The sequence below is a fragment of the Halichoerus grypus genome, chromosome 10, assembly GCF_964656455.1.
Source record: "Halichoerus grypus chromosome 10, mHalGry1.hap1.1, whole genome shotgun sequence".
Taxonomy (NCBI): Eukaryota; Metazoa; Chordata; class Mammalia; order Carnivora; family Phocidae; genus Halichoerus; species Halichoerus grypus.
This window is the reverse complement of record NC_135721.1, coordinates 54,310,621-54,332,012: the sequence shown is the minus strand read 5'-3', so window position 1 is coordinate 54,332,012 and position 21,392 is coordinate 54,310,621. Positions and strand designations below refer to the sequence as shown.

Here is a 21,392-nt window from a genome sequence, read left to right as displayed (position 1 = left end):
CGTGGGCATGCACCCAACACTTTCTAGCTTTATTTGTCCGTAGGGGAAGATCCTCCAGAACTTTGCTAAGATGCACATCATGGTCCTTGGACCTGGGGCACAGCATCCACATCCCCCAGGAGCTTGTGAGAAATGCAGCGTCTCAGGCTCCTCCCCTCCTGAATGGGAAACTGCATTTTAACAAGATCCCTGGTGCTTTATAAGCACGTTAAGTTTGGAGTATCCCTGCTGTAGAAGGTGACTCTATCCTTACTATGCCCACCAAAGTAAGTCACCACTTGACGAAATGTGCTTATTTTGAACGGCAAGCCCCTGTCCCTGATTAACTGAGTGACTGGTATGTGTGCCACAAAAACTCTGCAAAGGACTGGAGTCTTGGAGAATCAGAGGAGAGAAGGTTAGATATGACAACAGATACATGCCAGTAATTCTCAAACCTTATCTTTCAGAAACTGTTGGATTTTCAGATGGCTTCACAATAAGAGCATAACAAGCTTTTCTTTCTTTTTTATGCCAACTTCTTTCTTGCCCGTTTTCCTTCTAACTAAACTTAACATCAATTCATTGTCCCCAAAGACTTCCTAATCTACATTTTACAACCTAGTTCCGTTTTATTTCGAATGCAAAGAAATCTTCCTGTATAGAATGCCATCTGGTTTTTTTCCCCCTTGACCCATGGCGTTCCCTCTTGCTCCAACTTTTACCTTGTTGCAGGAGGTGGGTCCCACTCTCTCATCCAGCTGTGCTCCACCTTCGGCTGACCCCTCCTCCTTCCTGCATAGACCTTGCCCTTCCCTCCTCCTTCCTGCACACACCTTGTCCTTCCCTCTCCTTCCTGCACACACCTTGTCCTTCCCTCTCCTTCCTGCACACACCTTGCCCTTCCCTTCTCCCTCCTTATGTACTGAGAGCAGAAGAAAAGGGATGAAGAACCCATGAGCACCTTGAGAGAAGATCCCCAGGAAGCCAGGGAGGGTCAGAAGAGGAACTAGTGCCCCATGTTTAACCTACTCACGATGCTCACACTGAGGGCTGTGCTCCATCTAGCTACACAGACCAGTGAAATGAGGGCAAATGCGTGAAAAGAGTTGCTGCAGAACGTAGACATGTGATTCTGGTTTATCTGCTGTCATTCAAGAATGATGTGGTCCAGATGAACAGAATCCTACTTTTTTAAATATTAAAAAATTTAAGAACATTTTTAGGAAAATGTCTCCAGACTGTGCATACACTGTATCATATCTAATTTTAACAAGCTTAAAACAATTTAATTAAGTAGATACATTATTTATGGTACCATGCTACATATTTTTTGTTTGTTTGTTTGTTTACACAGCCTCTTTAGCATCTATGGGCTGTTTTCCCCTATGCTAAAGGACCCTCATGGGCCAGGTTCTTTTTTTGCCTTTTTATCTTCTTACATTGTTACAAAACTCTGAGACTACAAACTATGAGGCAGGAAACCAGATGAGTAAACCTTTGAAAATGGCATCTGAAATACACACAACAGTTCTCTGATTAAGGGTCTTATGGTCATTTCTCTGTAAAAAATATATGAGCTTTGCCACATATAATCTGTGATCCTAATCCACTGGTTCTCAAACTTGGCTGTACATTTTAATCATCTTGGAGTTTTAAAAATCATTAATGCTGGGATCTCACCCTCCAGAATACTAATTTAATTGGTCTTGGGTACAGTGTAGGCATCAGGATTTGTAAAAACTACCACATGATTCTATGTGTAGCCAAAGTTGAGAACCACTTCAACCACTTCTAATCTTCATGTCAGAAACTTTTTTTAATTAAATCCTCCTTTTCAAGTGCATTCTATATAACTGAGTTTGCTGAAGAAGTGACCTTTTTGATAAATAAATGTTATCTTTTCTGTGTAAGTGTACATACACACGTGTGTATATATATGTATATATATGTATATATATACACACACACACACATGCAGAGTATATAAAAGTTTAAAAACAAATTATATGGCAAGCATTTGAGGATCTCACAAAAGTAAATGGGGTGTGTGTGTGTATATGTTTCTGTGTGTGTGTGTGTGTGTGTGTGTCTGCTTGTCTATAAGACCCCATGTGTGGCATTTGTTTTTTGTTTTTGTTCTGACTAAGGGATTTATTTTCATGGTTAAATAGAATTTTGTGGCCATTTGTTAATATATGATTTATTTATTTTGGGAGGAATCTCAAGGAATTTGGCATGCATTACTATAATAACATTAAAAAGGTAAAATACTCGTTCCTCAAATGCTTTCTGAGATGTTGATTCAAAACAAAAGTTTATGACTTTTGCACTGTTTTACCTTTGCAATTGTAAGCATATTTTCTTTCTTTTTTTCTTAGAAAAAGATTGGGGGATTTCCATTTTGTTTTACTGTTAGTATAAATAAAAAGATTTCAGTAATATCTTGCAATGCACTCACATCCTGAAGTTTCTAAGACTTCATTAAGAAGTTATGCTGTTTTTGCAGGGATTTTCCATGGTGTTTAGTTGTAAAAAAAAAAAAAAATGCTGAATGGATGAAAAATGAGTAAAATCTGTGTTTTTTTTTTTTCTTTCCTATTCATCATTGCTGTTTGTCCTCTGCGTGTAGGTAACTAATTTGCTGTTGTTCCCCTGAGGGGAATTCAAGTCAAAAAGTCATATTGAATTACTAGAAAAAGGTATTCCTATCTCAAAAGAACAAAGTACAATGATTTAAAAAAAAAAAAAACTTGGAAAATTTAGCCGATTTCTTGGTGCATCCTGTATCTGTCCACGGTACTTTACTCATAGGAACATGTACAGAAAATAAATCTTAAGGAAACTACAAATATGAACACTGACCAACTCCGACTGACAATTCTTACTTTCCATGAATTTGGAAAGTCCTATTTCTTCCTTCACTTCTATCAGTGGCATATTAATATAATTCAACAGATTTTCTTTGTGTTTCATAAAAATCCAGTGAACATTTTTATTCTGGGTCTCAGTTATTTGGTTGGATTCTTTTCATATTTTTTACCCTGCTATGTTTTATACATGGTTTGTGGTCTCCATGAAGAATCATGAAGTGATAGATGGTTAATAGAGTGCATTTATTTGTAGTAAAGGAGTTATTCCAAATTTATTCCAACGGGTTGGCAATCTCTGAGTTATAAACACCCAGATTATCGGAATGTCCTCCATATACACACAAATGTTCAACCAAGATCTCTTACTGCTATTTTCACTGCTGTGCACCCCCAGGACCCATTCACTGTCACCACAGTTTCTGTGAAAAAGAAAGAAACACTGAGCAAGGTGAGAGATGCGTGGCTTCCCAAATGCAGGAGGAATGAGCAAGGGCGGAGTGGTTGAGGGTGGAGGGATGTAAGGACAAGTTTGGGAACTTGATCCTGGGCTCTTCTGAAAGGCTGGCATCTGCTGATTCAAACAACAACAACAACAACAACAAAACTTTCCCAGCACCAGCTGTATTTTTTTTTTTTAAACTTTACTTACTACTCTACCTAAAATTCTGCCATTTAAAGGTTCATTTGCATTAACAAATTTTCTTTCAAAGATGCCCACATTTCTGGGAAGGTGAGGGGGTATCGGTTTTTCTTGCTGAGTCTCCATTAGTGCTTGCAGATCGCTTTCTACCTCAATAGGCCTGGCTTAGACCAACTAGACCGAAAGGCTGGGTATTTGGGTTGTTGGGAGATGGTGTGAACTCAGAGCAGGAAAAGGTTAGGTCTGGGTGGGGTGTCCACAGTGGGAGGCCAGGTGTCCCTACAAGGTGCTGGGATGCTGGGAAACTCCAGGAGATGGATGCTGAGCAGTGAAGGTGATGTATAGAAAAGGAGGTACTAAAGGCACTTACACATACTTTAATATTTCCCCAGGCTGATTCTGTGTACAGAAATAGGAGAAAAAAAACTCATCTTCCTCCTTCTTCTTATACTTCCTGACTTCCTGCACCTAGAGCTCAGATGTCAGAACTTTATTCACTTAATGAATTACTTTGGCTTTGATGAGCAAGCCTTAGGACCCAACACCATTCATAACTTGCTTCTATGTGAAAATATGTTCCAATGTCCAAATGCCCTATTTACAGATTAACTTCAGAGTGTGATCTGTGCCTACACTGGGGTCTACCCAAATGGACTCATTGCTTTTCCATTGTCCTTCATTCCCCCATCTTAATTTGGAATCAGGTGCTTTGTTAGGTTGAACTAGAAAGAAACACTGGGGAATGAGGCTTTATTTGGTAACATTTAGGTAATATTGGGGCATGCGACGGAGAGGACACTCATGATGCCACAGAAGTATGTGTGTGGGCCTCTACTCAGAACCCTAGGGACAAACACCTAAATCCTGACCATGGCCCACGAGGCCCTGAGTGGTCTTGCTTCGCTCACCTTTCCAGCTTCACGTGGTCCTACGTTCCCAGGTTCAATTCTGTGGTTGTGTCACGCTTCCAGACACAGGGCCTTTGTACCTGCTGTTCCTGTGGCCTGCAATCCTTTCTCTGCTCTCTGCCCTTTTAGGCTGCTCCCCACCCCCACTTGACTTTCGCCACCCTTCAGATTCTGCTCCAGATTCCTCCTCAGTCCGTTTCCTTTGTTTCAACGCTCACAGACTTATATTTCTTTCTGATTGAGTACAGTCGTACTTTTATCACTGTGATTATTTTGTTTCACATCTGTGGCCTCTACCTGGAAAGCTCCACAGAAACAGGGACTCTTTCTGATTTTGTTCACCATTTGTGTCCCTCATGGTTGACATAGTGTTTGGGACATAGAATTCAGTACATTTCTGTCAAAAGAATAAATGAATGGTAAGAGTAACCGCTTATGCAAAAGACGGTTACCTCTGTGAGGGCTCATTTTTAAAGTCTGCACTTTACTTTCTAGAAAAGGAGTTACTTCGTTCATTGAGAGAGTTACTTTCTCCAGGCTCCGAGGCTCTATTTCTCCCGTTAGGTTTCTGTGATATCAGGAATCCACTAAAGGGCAGAATAAGGCTGTGAGCTGCTTCCACAGGGGCTAACTATTAACAAGTATTTGTCACTATTTAACAGACCTAAGTCAACGAGAAAGGAAAAGCTTCATGGCAAATCTCTGTAAAGCCAACCTGGGGAAATGTACCTAGACATTTCTTTTTGTAAGTGCCATAATGTGTGTATTTAAAGTTTGCTTATTCTTAATCTCCCCCCCCCCCCCACTTTTCCTTACCTCTGTCTTATCGGTCACTGCCATTAGTGTATCTGTAACATTGGCCATTTCTTACGCCCCTTCTAGAACCTCACACTGCCCTGGCAGGTGCCAACATATAACTCCTTATCTTGGTTTCCAAAGGAACCACCTCAAGATTTTCAGGGAAGTCGTGGGTGATAACACAAAACATATGAGAATGTGCTTTCCTTTGTTATTTTTCTTTGATCAACTGAGAATCACTTTGAACTAAGAACAAGGAAATGTTAAACACCTAAGGATGAGAAAAGATGCAAAAGGGAGGGCAAGGTAACAGAACCCTGATTCAAGTCAAACTCAAAAGTGAACCATTGGTTGTAGACAATTGTGTGTTTGCATATTGGCTACAAATTTGAAGATATATGAAATCTACTGTGTTTCTCCTAAAAATGTGTAATAAGACTTATGGGGTTTTATTAGGTTTTCATTGATCGTATAAGATCCTTTCTAATGTCTCCAGGGACCCTGTGGCATGTCAGTCTGTATGATAGTATCAGATACTAAGGTCTTCAGATAACCTGTTGCTGAAAAATTGCTGAGGCAGGTGTGGAGGAATGCTGTGGGGAAGGCCAATCCATGACTTGGCAAAACTAAGGAAAAGCCAGAGTTCTAGAGTTTTGTATTTAGCACTGAGTCTATAAAGTGTGAGCCTGGAGTCTGAGCTCAGGGCGAAATTGTCTGCTGAGAAACAGTTGAGTTTCTTTGCTAGGTTAAAACTGGGAGACGTGTAAAATAATATATTTAATTCATTGGGAAAAATTCAGAGGGAAACAAAACTTTTGCTTTATTTTTTAGAGTTGAACTCAGGAAAAATGTACAAACAGCAAGAAATTTTAGTTCGGTAAATAGTTTTAAATTGTAATAGAAGGAGGTAGTATTCCTGAGAGACTATGACAAACACTAAAAAGAACTCTGATTCTTTCACTCAGTCCATCTTTTGTCCAAGATGAGCTGAAAGATTCCAAGGAAACGTCCCAGTTTTGGAGAATGCATTTCCTTTATGTTTTCTTATAGTTTTACTGATTTTCCTTGGTGAATATTCTTCAAGAGTTTAAGTATGTATCAAAAAGGAGTATAACAGCTGGAAATTGAAACTGTGGTTTTCTCCATGCAGTGAAACAAGAAATGCATTTGCTCATTCATTTAATATGCCATTGACAAGTCTATACCCTGGACACCGGGGTAAGCCCAGGGCTAGAGAATCTTAGAGGGGACTATGACCCTGTCCTTGCTTTCACAGATCCTATGTAATCAAGCCGAGGGGACATAGACCACAGAAATCAACAGTCCTGCTAGAGTGTGATGTGTGTTTGGACGGAGGAATGTCAGGAACAGAAAAATTGGGGGTTGGGGAGGGGTGTCACCAAACAGCTAGAGTCCAGCACATGCTTCTTAGAGGAGATGGCAGTTGACCTAACCTAAAAAAGGTCACCAAGGAGCTTGCCAGGAAGGACGCTGCAAAAGGGGCTAGCACCAGGAACCGCGAAGAGGTGTGAGGGCAGCACCTGCCAGGGAGATGGAGGCTGGGGGTTGGGTGGGGACCCAGCAGCAGATGGGCTGGAAACACCCTGGGGCGGAGAGGAAGGACGTGAAAGTCCTTCCATGCCAGGCTAAAAAGTGTGGCCTTTATCCTGAAGGCAAATGATAACCACAGCAGGATTTTAAGAGCCAGGGTTATAAGATCAGATGTGTATTTTAGAAAAATCATTCTGGCAGCGATTACACATTCTCCATGAAGACAAAACACTTCTTTATAACCTCTGAAGTATTTTCGCTGGTTCCTGAGAAAGGGTTGTCTATAATTCTCACCATTTATCCTCTTAACATAACACAGAAACATTATCCCATCTGACTTCTGGCTAAGTAGACACAGCCATGATCTGGAGAAGTGGGTTTGGGGTAGTTTTACATTCTTCCTAACAACCTGGAACACTCGGATAGCTCCACAACAAAAGAAACCCGACCTCTTCGTACTGATGCGATGTTTGCACCGGCAGCCACTGGAAGGGCAGGAATGTTCTACACACCATGTAAGGGGTGAAACGCCATCTTCTCTTGTAGGTGTGCTATGTGAGAAAACAGGCAAGAGGAGAAAACCCTTAACACTGGATGAAAATTTAGCCAGCTTACAACACAAGCTGTACGGCCTTAATTTTGACACCTTTCAAGACATGATAGCATTGACTCCGTACTGAAAGATGTGGATGCGATTACAGATGGCCTTGGTTTTCAGTCTACATACATTTCTGGAACAAACATTCTGTTTCCAAACACTTGAAGATGCGTAAAGCAAAAGTGAAGGGGAGAACCTGGCCAGAAACTATGGAGTCTCCATGCAAAGTTGTAAATGAGTTGTCATGAAGCTGGGGTGCCTTGCAGCTCAGCTTCTAGCAAAACAAGAAGGTCCACAACCTTACACCTTCATTTGCCCCACGCAGTTGAAAGTTCAGATCCCTAATTAGGAGTTTTGCCTCCAGGACAGAAAGAACCCTCTGACAGACAACCCATTTTTATTTATACCTGCTGACCCACTGACACTGGAAGTTCCTCTCTGTTGTGATGTAAATCTTGGGCACTTTTGGGGGTTTGTTTTTGCCTGGCTCAGAATAGGTTTTGGGGATGGGCAGTCCTGCGGCGGGGGGAGGGAGGGTGAGGGCGTTAGGAGGAAGGGAAAAATGGGAGCAGGGCTTTGACCTGCCAGAGAGGAGCCCCTGCTGACACGGTCAGTCTGACCCATTGAATGGCCTGAATACGGTAAATGCTGCTTTATTCTGCCTTGAAAGGCACGAGATAGCACAGTCTAAATGCCTGGGCATGCTTAAATAGGCGACTCGGGATGTTTGAGTTGAGCGTGTTTGAAATCTGAGCTCTCTGACAGCCTGGGAGCTGCCACAGGTCACCTGCCTTGCTCCGCAGGGACAGACCAGGTCTCACAAGAAATTGTCCGTAGACGAATTGTAGTACAAATTCCTTTCTTTGTTGGTTGGCCTCTTTCACTAGACCATGGCCTATAAAATTTTGTAAAAACAATTCTTAAATATTATTTGAAAGGGCAAATGGCCCACGCTGAAAGGTTTGACAGTTTGACATATAGTGCATGGTTTTGATAGCTCGGAAACTGGAAAGTGTGGCCAGGATTCTCCCCCTGCTCGTTAGAAGCCTGGTGTTTTTCATGGAGTGTCTTGCTGCTGCGGAGTCCCTCTGCCCCTTGCAATCTGACAGGCAGTGAGTCCGCTTCAGTGAGCTTCAATCCTTTTAGACTAATTCGTGAGAGAGCAGAAAAATGGCTAGCACCTTTGAATCCAGCGTCCAAAAAGCACAGAACCAGGTATTGCCAATTAAGGAGCCATTCGGATAATCATATCAAAGCAGATTGCTTCCGAGGCTTCTCATAAGGCCAGAGCCAGTGCCCAGTGCGGGGTGGGGGTGGGGGGCAGAGTTTCACTTGAGTGAGGGGGGAAAAAGGGATTTGAGCGGCCCGGTCTCGTCAGAGCTGGGGAGTCACAAGGAAGTGGATTTCTGCATTAGAATGTTGCATTTGTGTAGGCAGTGTGTGCTCTGGCCCATGGGCCGCCTCTGCATAGCCAAAGGCCATTTTCGCGAGCCTCTGGCCCCTCAGTCACTGGCCTGCTAGTTAATTGCCACACGGACTTCATGACACATGGGCAGATAATATGACATTTTCGGTTTCTGTCACTAGCAAACGCCACAACGTTGCTTGCACTAGTTGCTAAGAAGCTGTCAGAAACCATTAGCAATTGGCTAAAGTCGCCCTATGGCATTTCCTCATAGCATCAGCAAAACGAGCATAAATCACCCACTGGAGCCTACTGCTATCCTAATGAGGCTGTAAGCTTGTTTATGGACTAGCATCATTTTTATGATTATTTCCACCTTTTCAGTTTGCCTTCATTTGGCGGCAGGAGAAGTCAGCTCCAGGAATGAAGTCACTGCTGACATTTTACAAATGGGGTTCAGAGCTGCTGCGTGCTGCCATGTGGTCGGCCGGCGGTTCTGCAAGTTTGTTTAGTGATCTTAAAAATAAAAAAAGGAAATAAATCCTCCAGAGACCGCATCGAGGTGACCGTACCAAATTGCAGAGTGAATGGAAATGCTCGAGGTACAATTGACCATTTAGACTTTCCTCTGAGGTTGAGACGTTTCGAGATCAATTTTCAATTCTAGAAAGTGGAAGAGGTTAAACAATTTATTAAAATCTATGAAAGTGTTTGCTTTTAGAATCGTCTGTTTTATTATGCTCCTCTCCTTCCCCATCTTCTCCATTTCCCTAACTTGTGTCGGGAAGGAGCAGGGTTTATTGTTTTAGGCTTTTCTGAACATGCACCAGTATTTACACTGGATTGAAAGCATTTGCTTCCAATGAAAATCTTGTCTTAGATTACAACCCAGCAGTGTAATTTCCCTCCCAGATGGGAGTAAAGTAGCTGTATTTGCCTAAAAACAGTAGGAAGAACAAACTGTGCATTAAGCCAAGGCTGTTTTTGGCTTGAGCTAATGATGTAATAGAAACCTTTTATTCGGGAGAGGTCACTGCCAGGGACTGAAGGGGGTGATCTGGCTCCTGCTTGAAAGGGTTCTCCATTGTGTCTACATAAGTCTTCACTTAAAAAATTCTGTTCCTAATGCTCCTGCTTTCATACAGCAGAAATAAACAGGAAAGGTTCTGGTGAGTGTTACACATGGAATGCAGAAAGCCTTCCTCTCCTAATGGAGTATATAATTCAGGTGCCCTCAAGGCATGCTTTCAGGAATTCTTTTGCCTGAGGTAATGGGAAGCTAAGACTGCTTTAAGGCCTTGATTATCTATTGATGCACAAAGCTGGAAAAAAGTCATCTCCGCTGGATTATAGTAGATATTTCCATAAATTATCAATGAATTCTCTTCGAGGCAGGCACTAGGCATTGCCTGCTAAATTAATCTGAAGGGGTTTTGAGACGGATGGAAAGGCTATTTTTTTTTTAAGGTGGAAAACAATCATGGAGAGGTGGTGAAAAACTGTCATTAGGTTAGAAGCTTTTCATTTTTAATCAGTGATCAAGTAATATGTTTCTTTTCCTTGGTTACCTTTTGCATATTGAAAGTGGATTAGCCCATTGAAATTTTAAATGCTGTTGAGTTGGTTTCTTTTCTCATGTTTCTTTAATGAATTGTTATTTTATATGGTGAATTGCTTCTCTGAATAAAAAGCCTCTTTAAATAGTGGACTTTCAAGGAATTTATTAGGCAAATCCAAGGGGACTCCTTATAAAACACTTGGTTATGCAAAGAGTTTGGTGGGGGTGGAAGGAGCACTGATTTAGGGATACGTCTGGTCGGGCAAGCCCCATCCCTGCTGCGTGACCTTGGGCAAGTCACCCAAGCACTTTCTTCACTGCTGCTACACAGCGAGGGCTTTGGGACTGTGGGTCTTTACGATCTTTTCCACTGAGAGCACAGCTATGATCCTGTGGAACTTTAACAGAATAGATGGATTTTTAAATACAGTAAAATGATGGATTTTTAAATTAAGAAAACTCACCCTCAGAAAAGTTCTGCAGAAGTTTTGTGTGGCATACGCTGTAATCATAGGAGAAATGTTGATATTTAGTCTGTTCCTCACGCAACAGTTTTTAAACTTTACCTCAGTACAAGTTAAGGCAATTTGGGGGCGATTTCCTTTTTTGCGGGGGATGGGCAGGGGACTCCTGAGGGAGCTGTTAGGAACAATTAATGGCAACATAATGACTATCGATTAGACTGAAATAACTGAAATCAAGGTAGTAAGTATATTTGTACCTAGTGTATTTAGGTAACAGAAATAAGGAATATGAAATAAGCTCACGAAGCGGTGTAACTGAGTATGAGGCTAGTTCCAATGTACAGTGGCTAGGAAACTTGTCTTACCGAAGTACCCGATTCCTGGGGCATGTCCACGGCTCTCCAGTGAAGTGCATAACCCAGGGAATGTGCTCTTAGATGTATGTGTTGCCTCATGGCAAAGCCTTGCTGCTGTAGCTCTTCTTCCTGGGCCGGATCCACCTGTCCCTTTCTCAAAGTCGGTACCTTCCTCGGAGGCACGTTTGACAGAAGCCAAGCTGCTTTTTAGTGTAGTGGTTTTAGTCCAGGCTTGTTTTCCCTCTGAAGTTTTGTGCCAAGCACAAGATACTTAGTTTCCATTTGTACCTTATGACTTGTTTTGGACGGTGTGGTTATATGGGCTGAAATTTCATTTTTTGTCTTATTAAACATGGCACTGTAAAAGGAATACTACGTTTTTTGTTTTATTGTGTCACAGAGCCAGAATATTTCCTAGAAGAACCAACATAAATGTTATAACACAAATCAATGGAAGACTAGGATCCAATATTCAGGAATTTGTAAACAGGTGACTTTTCAAATGAGAAAGATTTAAATCTAGAAGAAATTTTAGAAACTGCCTGGATTTTTAGGGTAATACAATTCCAATTGACTATTCGTTTAACATCACTTTATTTGACTTACACAGTAATTGTTTCCTAATTAAAAAACTATTTCAGGAGTTTTGCCCTTAGTAAACTTGATGCTCTCTTTTTATGACAAGAAGAATTATATTCTATTTGAAGCATTCCTATGTCAAATCGCTTAGATGATGGATTACTTACATCTCCATGGCCTACTTTAGTTTTAAGATAGATCGCTTGTGGAAATAGTTGATATCTTAAATGCATCTTCTCACAAGTTGACATCAACGACCATACGTGGGGTTTGAATACCCAGGCAGGGACAGCACCTCTGCCCATGGCCACCACCATATTTAACTCCCCAGGAGGAGTTACACTTACCACGTCTCAGCTGTACACATCTGAATCATTACCATGGAACAAAGAAAGCTACTGAAGAGATTGGCTATTTCCCTTCATTCCCTTTGACCTTTCCCACTGTTCTTTGGAAGAAGTTCCTTAGACCTGACTACTTTTGAGCCTAGGCCTTGTTCTTTCTCTTTGTCTTGGAAAAAAAAAACAAAAACAGTACCAAATAAACTATTAATCATTTATATTGCTCTTTCGGTTTTGTTTATATCCAAAGGCATTCTATTTGCATAAAGCCTGTCAAGGTAGCATCAGTCAAAATTTGATTCACTATGTTTGCAGGTGATGGCTTGGACAACAGTGTAGCTTCCCCCAGCACAGGTGACGATGATGATCCAGATAAGGACAAAAAGCGTCACAAAAAGCGTGGCATCTTTCCCAAAGTAGCCACAAATATCATGAGGGCGTGGCTGTTCCAGCATCTAACAGTAAGTGGATTCTAAATGACATATGTAAACTAAATATGGACGGTGAACCAGTTGTGATAGAAAAAAAAATGGGGGAAAAATGATCCCCTCTGCACTTGGAATATTTCATAAATCACTGTGTTCCCCTAGTTGTTACAAAAGTGTTAGCACTTAATTTCCTAGATACTTACCCCAAATGAGGAGTTTTATTTGAAGTTCACTATTGCAATTTTGTTAACTGTAAGTTATAAGGTTTAGGAGTTCATGTGACTTGTGATTTTAAGTATGTATGTTAATGATGTTGCTTTTCTCAGTGTGACTCTGAGGTACTTAGAACCAACTCCTACTAAGAAGAAAGTCAGCCAAACCCCAGAGAGAAGGACTTAATTTCTTCTAACGCTTTAGTGGACCTTTGTAGCGAACGGTCCAAGAAAGTTTAAATCTTGTTGCAATGGCAAGATGCTCACATAATTTGCTTTTAAGTGGTTTGAATGGCCTGGTTGCCATTCCAAAACATTCATCTGAGTCAGGGCTGCACAGTGAAAGTTGTCCCTGTACTTAGAACTGTAAAGGAAAACAGCAATATAGAGTCGGCTCTTCCTGTGTAGTCCCTTGTGACTTTTCAAGCAGAGTAACAGTTTATATTGTCTGTGTGAGTATTGCTGTTTTCACTGCAGGAATTCTCCTGGAGATGTGAGAAACTGGAGATTGGGGGCTTTATGCCACCAAGGGATTTGTTTTGTTTGGTTATTGTTCTGAATGAATTTCATGTTCAAAATATTTATAATCATAATATTTTGGTGGATATTTTTGTAAGTGCATACTGATTTAATGACATCCAGGGAAGAAGACCAAATGAAAATTTATGGATAAAATAATATTTAAAAACCAGCAAAATTGTTGGCAGGGGGGACTTTCACTATTAGGGGCAAAGGTTGAATTTAAATAGGTCATAGCCTCGCCTCGCCTCGCCTCGCCTAGCCTAGCCTAAAATGAATGAATGCTAAAAATCTTGGCTTTTTGAAAAATGTCAGAAGCAAACTCTTTATGTTACCATTTTTAGCCTAGTTTGCTTTTTTTGAAAGTCATTTATTTGTACATATCACGGTTAATTCTGTGTTGTCCCCGATGTACGCAGGTCTGCTGACCCTCATGCCTTTGCCCACTTTCAGAGCTATGTTCCTCAGTGACTGGTACTGTTACAGGGAGACGCACAGGGGCTGTCGAAGGCCACGCTGGGTCTGCTCCTCTGGATAGAGGCTGTGCCTCCAGTAACACTCGAGGGTATAAATTAATCCAGGTTTTCCAGCATCTGTGAATAAAATAAAAACTGAGAGGAGCAGGAGTAACTTAAAAAAAAAAAAAAAAGTTTCCTCTCTCTCTTCCAGCCATCGTGATTCCACACAGCCACTAACCTCCACTGACAGTTCTGGAATCAGCTTCGGAGGCTGGTTAATGCTGGTTAATAGTTAGTTGAAGCTTGAGATGGCGTAGCTGATTTTAACATCACATAAGGTTTACCTAAAACCCAATCCGGGTGCCATTACTTACAGACACTTGTTACACAGATGTGGATAGTTTAGGTCTGCCTCGTGCAAGGTGTAAGGTTGCTGCTGAGATTACCAACCTCGACTGAAGGGGTAGGGAGAAGGAAGGGCGAGGGTCCGGAGGGCATGGAGGGCACAGGAGGAAGAATAAATAGCAGGAGATAAGAAGAGACAGTCGGTCAGAGGTGCTGATGCAGCCATGCTGATATTTCATCACCGGGGCTAACCAGCCGACCTGATCTGGAGGATGAGGGAGGGAGGGGACAAAATCAGGTGGCCCGGGAAGTTACAACCCGAGTCTATTTCCTGTACTAACAGAAAAAAAAAGAAAATGAATGGATTTCGTCAGCCTCCATCTCAGTCTACAGAGGAGCTTTGGCTTTCCTTGAAGCTGAGATGCCCCTGAATAAAATATAATCAAATATTGGTTCAGACAGAATCAGGAGAGAGAGAAGCAAGTTCTTTTATTCATCCACCAGGTTTCCTGGTTTTCTAGGTCATACCCTTGGGAAGAACCTTGCAGAGAGCTATATTATCTTCTTAAAACAAAACAGAAAACTTCTTTAGCAGCCAGCAAGATCTTACCTGCATTGCGGTGCTTTTTGTGGTCCATATGTTATTGGGGCAATTGGATTAGAAATTATTCCTAAACTGCCTGATTTCTTGAGGTTGGGCTAATTTCTTTCAGTTTGGGGGTCTGTACTGGCCTGACCACCACCCTGGGAGGGGAAACCCATTCGTCTACATCTCTATGAAGGCTCACAGAAATTGCCTTGTGGTTCACATTGGGCGTGCCCACCTGCTTCCCCACTCCACTCCCATGTGCTCATACAAAAATATCGATAATGGTGACCATCTCGAAAAAGCAAATGTCTCATAATGTCACCTAAAAAACAAAGGAGATACATTTAAATATTCTCCCTCTTTCCTACCCCCAATGAAAGCCATTCCCTTCCCTCTTCTCTAATTGCAAGACCAGCTAGATCTCCAGTTATCAGGAACACCCTTCCTCTTGTCTTGTTATACTTCTTGAAGGAATGCACAAACTGTTTAGGTAATTGTTTATAGTCAGGAGCTGATAATAATAAATTCTATGGGGGAAAACCCCGTAGAGTTTAAGGAAAGTTTTGTTATTTGTTCAAATGTAAGTAAGTAGTGATAGCTCTGTACTAATCTTTTAGCAACTTTATTTCAAGTTCTGAGAGTTCTTCGGGATGCGCAATTCATTTGGAAGTTGCTACAGATTTTAAATGATCACATTCTTGCTATATGATTAATGTAACTTCTCTAGAAAATCCTGTCTGAAATCTTGCAAGATACAAAAGAGGGACTGAAACTCTGGCTAATTAAAACAATAGCAATAACAATTTATTAGCAAATTGTAAAAACTAATCTTTTAAATGCCAAATGGCATATTATGAAAGCTCACATACCTTTTTGAAAGCAAATTCCTACTCTTTTTTTCTCTTTCAAATAAATGGGTCAATCTTTACATTGGATTTATTCAGTTAAAATAGCAACAACAACAAAAACCTGCCTTTGAAAGGGCTTTCAAGCATTTATGTGTTGGAGGAATAGAATAGGCCCTGGAAAACAAAACAAAACAAAACAAAACAAAACAAAACAAAAAAAACTTTCTGGATTCGCACCCCAGCTGCATCAGAAAAATGTGCTGTTCTGTAGCTGCCCATAGGTAGATTTAATCAGTAGCACATTTTACTACTCCAAGGAGACAACTAATGCATCATTCTTGGACTCCCAGTCTCTAGTGAGCTAAACTGGAAATACTTGTATATGATGAAAATAATAAAAGAAAAAGGAAACAGATTTTAAACTTTGGTGATTATGGGGTAAAAGGAAATTTCAGTGATGAAAATTTCCACCTCAGTCTTAGTTGAACATTTGCCAGGGTTTGATAACTAGAGAAGGTCTCTTAAAAGAAACTATTCCCTGGAATTAAAAAGAATGACTGACATTATTTAGATAGTAAGTGAGAATTAGAAAGAAAACAAAAGCATTCATTAATAGAAATGCTTGCATTTGCCTGAAGGTAAATTACTGCAAACAACTACAAACTCCTTAACATTTGAGCATGAGTCACTGTATAGTCAGGCAGTTCGGGGGCATACGCTCCATGAAGGTTTCTTTTTCCTTCTTAAAGGCGTTATTCCAACTATAACTATAACCTACTATGTCCTAATGTTTAAACTGGATGTGTTTTGCTTATTGCCAGTTCTTTTGCTACATAGTGTTACAAAGCTATATGCCTAAGGGCCTAGTGAAAATGAGAAGGGATAAATACAATGTTTAAGGTAAAAATCAAGGGGTTTCTGTTTTGTTTGGTTTTCCTACCCTATTGCACATTTACCCTATTGCATATTGCAGGTTTAAATATAATCTAAATAGAAAAGCGGTTAATATGGTTCTTATTTAAAATATGCAGTGACATATTTTCCTGCATGGAGCTGCTGTGTGTCCCAAGAGTCTTGAAAGTTAGGAAGAATGCAGGCTGTTAAAATACACACCTGTGGGTTCGGGTGAAGAAACCATGCAAGGGGCGACACATCTGGCATTGACCAGTTGGGGAGGTGACCCTCAAGGTGAATTGATTTTCATTCACATTCTCTTGGATTCCTTTCACTGATCTTTGGGGTCTCATTGGGTACTTAATAGAGACACTTTGTTTCTATGTCAGATACACATATTTTACTCTTTGGTTTTGTTTTGTTTGTTTCTTATTGTGAACTTCTAGCCTGGAAAATTTTTTTTTTTTTTTTTTTTGTCTGTGGCAAAATTTATGTCTCAATTTCTGATTTACAAGACTTCCCTCTCAATGTGGATAAAGCCAAAGTGAGGGGTTGTAGAATCTTCCAGGTTGAGAATGGCGTTTCCATAGAGACACTATTAGATGAAAAGTGCCCTGCGGGTCCGCCACTCTAAGGATGGCGTAAATGGAATTGAATTGGGAATTGAATGCTCTAGAAGAGACAGATGTTGTTTCATTGGTTTTGCTTTTGGTAACAAGATCTTTCGGCGACATCTTAGTGTCATATCTCTGCTTGCAGTTTTGGAAGGATTGTTCTCTAAACATTAGGAATTATTATTACACTGAAAAAGTACCTCTCATTGGTATCCAGACAACCCGTTCTGTTGATCAAGGTGAGTGAAAAGTCAAAAGGCAGAAGAAGGACCTGTAGGCAGGCCTTAGGTAGGTAGCAGATGGGATATGCTCCCCTCCTTCCATTTCTGTTTCTTTGTCCCTCATCTCTAAACTTTGATAGCTTTAATGGTAATATTTCCATTGTGCCTAGCCAGCCAGCATGATTCAGCTAAAATTAGTCCTAAGACGATAGTGGGGCAGGAAGACGGTATTCTCAAACTCTTGCCTGGAATGGGAATCAGGGTAGGGCAAAGTATTTGAGAAAGACAGTCCCTCCTCCAAACTAGTCCTAACTTATCTTCATGTTCATGTGCCTGTCCTGAGGAAGGTGGATGGTGGAGACAGCAACTCCAAGTCCTTCTTCGCTGCGTGTTATCTGCCGATAACATTATTTAATTAAGATTCTTGAAAACTAGTGTATAGGGGTGAGAAGAATTTTTTCCCTTTCAGATGTCCATGTACCTTATTAAAATTGAGCTCTCTGAAACCTATGAGAGTATCTTTATAGTTACTCTTTTTCTCTTCCATGCAGTTGCCATTCACCTTCACAGGCTTTCATAAGGATGATGGGTCAGAGGTAGGCTTTGCTAAAACTAACCCAAGTTGGACTGACAAATCCCTCTATCTTAATTTTAAAAGGGCTCTGCTGCTTTGGAGATAGCATATTTCAACTGTGATTACATCAGACCCTGATGATTTTTCACCCAATTGGGAATCCTCTCTCTCACAGGGAAAAGGGAATAGATTATTTAATTACTTGGAGGGACTATTGGAATGCCCTAATTCTTCTGTGATATATGTCATATAAAGTCTGTTTTAATAATGAAGCGGGTGGTTTCTAGATTCTGGGGCAGCTGCTTTTTTCTCTTTCTTAGCTGGTTATTGAGATCCTAATGGGATGGGTGATGAATTTTCTTAGGTCAGGTAAACTGAAAAGGCTACAGCTGGAATTCTTCACCCAGAAGAATCGGAGTTAATACTAATGATCATTGTGAATTAGAAGATCAAAGGCAAAGCATCAGCCGGTTCTCCAAGTCTTTGCCCCAGAGGCCATTAGTGACCTGGCAGAGCTCTCTCGAAGCCTTCCACACACCTCCTTCCCCTTGTCCCAGCCTTTCCTCCCCATCATGGTTGTGCACCTCTGACCTGGGGTAATTACAGTCGGTTGATGAGGGGGCATGGTGGGGGCGGGGACAATCAAAAGTCAAAACAAAAGCCCAACTTTAAAATTGCCCATTTATCCAGGTACATAGGACTCATAAGCAAATGAGTTCTGACTGGGGCTCTATGTTATTTTGGGTGATTGAGATTTTTGTGCCCAAATGGTCTGTTCATGTCCCTGAGGATTGGTGCCTTATACAAGGGGCTTGTATAGAGTCTGGCTGGCAATTTGTCAGCTTAAACTTAAATTTTCCTTTTGTTTCTAAGGGTAAGTTAAAAATACATTATAGTTCGGTTCTCTGATGTACTCTCAATCGGGCTAATTAAATAAAAGATTAGGTTCAAAACAAAAGCGCCCGTATAAGCACAATTTATTAAGTTGATGGTTGCTGATGTACATAACTGCTTGAAAACTAGCCAGCCATTTATACTTCAAAGCATACATCAATATCATGTCTTCTTTTGATTCCTCTGATATATTTTTGAAGGTAAAGTATCAAACTCGGTCAATGAGTATGCAAGTGCTCCTCCTCTGTTTATCTTTCAGATTAAAACTGGAGCATTGTGTGTTTATGTGTGAATGTATCTTTTAAACGGACTCAGTCCAACCCTTAGGAATTTCATATAACATTAAGCTTGACTTTTTACTTTCTCAATGTTTAAGATTCCTAGTGAAGGTACTTGGCTTTAAAGTATGAAGGTTTGATGGTGAGAAAATTGGTTGGCTTTGTTTTAGAAAGGATTCTAGTGTTTTGGTTTGGTTTGGTTGGTTGGCTGTTTTGCCAGTAGAAGTAAATCTATATGTCATGGAATTTAGGAGACTTTATTTGACTTCACTGGAAACATCCCCATCACATCTCAGTCTTCCTTATGGAAGCGTGAGTATGACTGTGGGTGCATCTATGTCCCTACATACGTGGACAATTTTCTGTAGGACAAATCTCTTTGAACCCCTGTTATCTGTACCAATCCCAGTTGGGGAAATGGATCCATTTTACTTGTTTTTATCCCCTAAATGTTCACGGCTCTAATGGTTCTGTTTTTGCTGTCGTGAGTATATGCCTGGAGATAACCAGTAGTGGAGGACACGTTGCAATCGATGGTCTGTTGCTCGGGTCACAAAACCCTGTTGGTCATGGTCCAAGTTTGCCTGTAATAACTGCATGCCCTGAGGTAGCAAAATTATTTTATTAAGGCTCCAAGCAATGATAGTGATTGTGCGGATTCCCGTCAAAATGGCTGATACTGACAAGGGTCCCTCCGTTTACAGAGTCCTGAGCCCGGGAAAGCTGGCTCACCTCAGTGGACTTGATACTCACCCTAGTGTGTCTACAGCAGGAGAGAGCCCTCAGGGATGCAGATAGACACCTGTTTCTTTATGGGCCTGTGGAGAGCCTCCAAGAGCAAAAGAGTAGCTGAAAGAGCTATGCCAGGCAATTTTCTAACATTTTAAAGACCGTTAGTCCTGGTTTTTTCTTGCCATTGCAAAATGCCTTCACTCAGCAAATTATAGCCCAGTGAGTGTAGGTCCCAATACAAGATGTATGGCTTTGTCATGGGAACACTATAAAGACGAGATAGGTCTCAACTAACTTGAAGTTATAAACATGAACGTCCCAAGTTAGTCGGTATGAGATACAAATTACTTGGTTTTAGAATATATTATTCAAATTATTCTGAACTAGAGACCTTTGGTTTGTTGGAAATGACTATTTGTCTTCCTGGTGTTATCTCTTCAGACAAAATGGGACGATATATATGAACTTATCCTGTTATGTGTCTTTGCTTTTCAGTTCTTAATATTCTGTGGTCAATTTTCATCTGTTCTCACATTAACTTTGTGGCTGGCATCCCCGCAGAGCCCATGTGCTCTTCCGTGACATGAATGACCTCTGAGAATTCAGTGTCCTAGGAAGTTCTTGGGACGTCCAGGGGCCAGGAGGCGTAGTCCGTGAACAGGAACACCCATCCTAAGAAAGATAAACGAGTAGAGATAATTCTTATTGGAGGTGCTAGAAGTTTAGGAATAATTCCCATTATGTAAAGAAAAGTCAGTTTCCAAACTTCTTGGGGGAGAAACTCCTCAAAAAATGACCTGATTTCCATGTTACATGAAATTATCTCCTGCCTACGTAATGTTACTTTTATCATTGGCTTTTTAAAAAAATGATCTTTTTAAAAAATGGCTTGGCTTACTGGATCTTTCTGTCCTGTTAACAGCTAAAGAAAAAAATTGATCAAAAGGCTAAATGAAATCATAACGTGTGTCTCTGTGGTGCTTTGTAGTTTAATATTTTCACGTACATTGGATTCTGAAGGCAATCCTATGAGGTAGCAGGATGACCAAAATGAGGTTTAGAGAAGTTAATGATTTCTCTCAAGGGCAAAAGCTAGAATCTCCTGACCTGAATTTCCATGTGCTTTCCACCACGTTGCCTCTCAAGTACAGAGCAAATCAAATCGCATTGTGGAAGTTCAAAGGTATAATTATAATCTCATTCCATGAACTAGCTAATTAGTATTTTTTAAATAAAAATATGAGCCAGAGGGTTTGGCATAAAACTTCATCATGCAATCTGATGGCTATTGGTAACTAAGGATGAAGGATGGTCCTTTCCTATATAGATTCTTTTTCCAGACATCTCTGCCCGTTGAAAAAAGGCAAAGCTAGAGCTATTGATATTTTGTGCAACTGGGATAATTTATGCATTGTTAGAATTTCAGATTTTAAACATTAGCTGTTCCTCCTTCCTTATGGAAATATGTAAATCTCTCCCCCTGCCTATTACTAACAATGTCGGAGACCAGTTTGGGGGTGAGGAATCTTTCCTCGTGCAAATCCTAACCAAACCTTCTAACACAGAATTTAGCTCCTTGAAGATTTCTTTGCTCGTCACGTGTCCAGGACGCCAAAGAGCCATGTCTTTAATTTGCTTTATGGAGATGGAGAAAACTGCCGCCGCCGTCCCGATTACTCTTGAAACTACAATCCAACTGTCGTTTCTCAGCAAAGGAGGCTGCTAAAGCCTGGAGA

The 21,392-nt window shown here is 40.8% G+C and overlaps 1 protein-coding gene across 3 annotated transcripts in view; it reads left to right on the top strand.

Annotated features, from left to right (window-relative positions):
- The window catches only part of MEIS1 (Meis homeobox 1), a 132,992-nt gene that overhangs the window by 60,854 nt on the left and 50,746 nt on the right, over positions 1–21,392 (top strand). For 2 of the 3 annotated variants that reach the window (XM_036085923.2, XM_036085925.2), the window contains exon 8: positions 12,366–12,511. The exons of the other annotated variant lie outside the window; for it this stretch is intronic. In XM_036085923.2, coding sequence (XP_035941816.1) covers positions 12,366–12,511 — 146 coding nt within the window. The remainder of the gene's footprint in view (positions 1–12,365; positions 12,512–21,392) is intronic. 3 annotated transcript variants of the gene reach the window in all.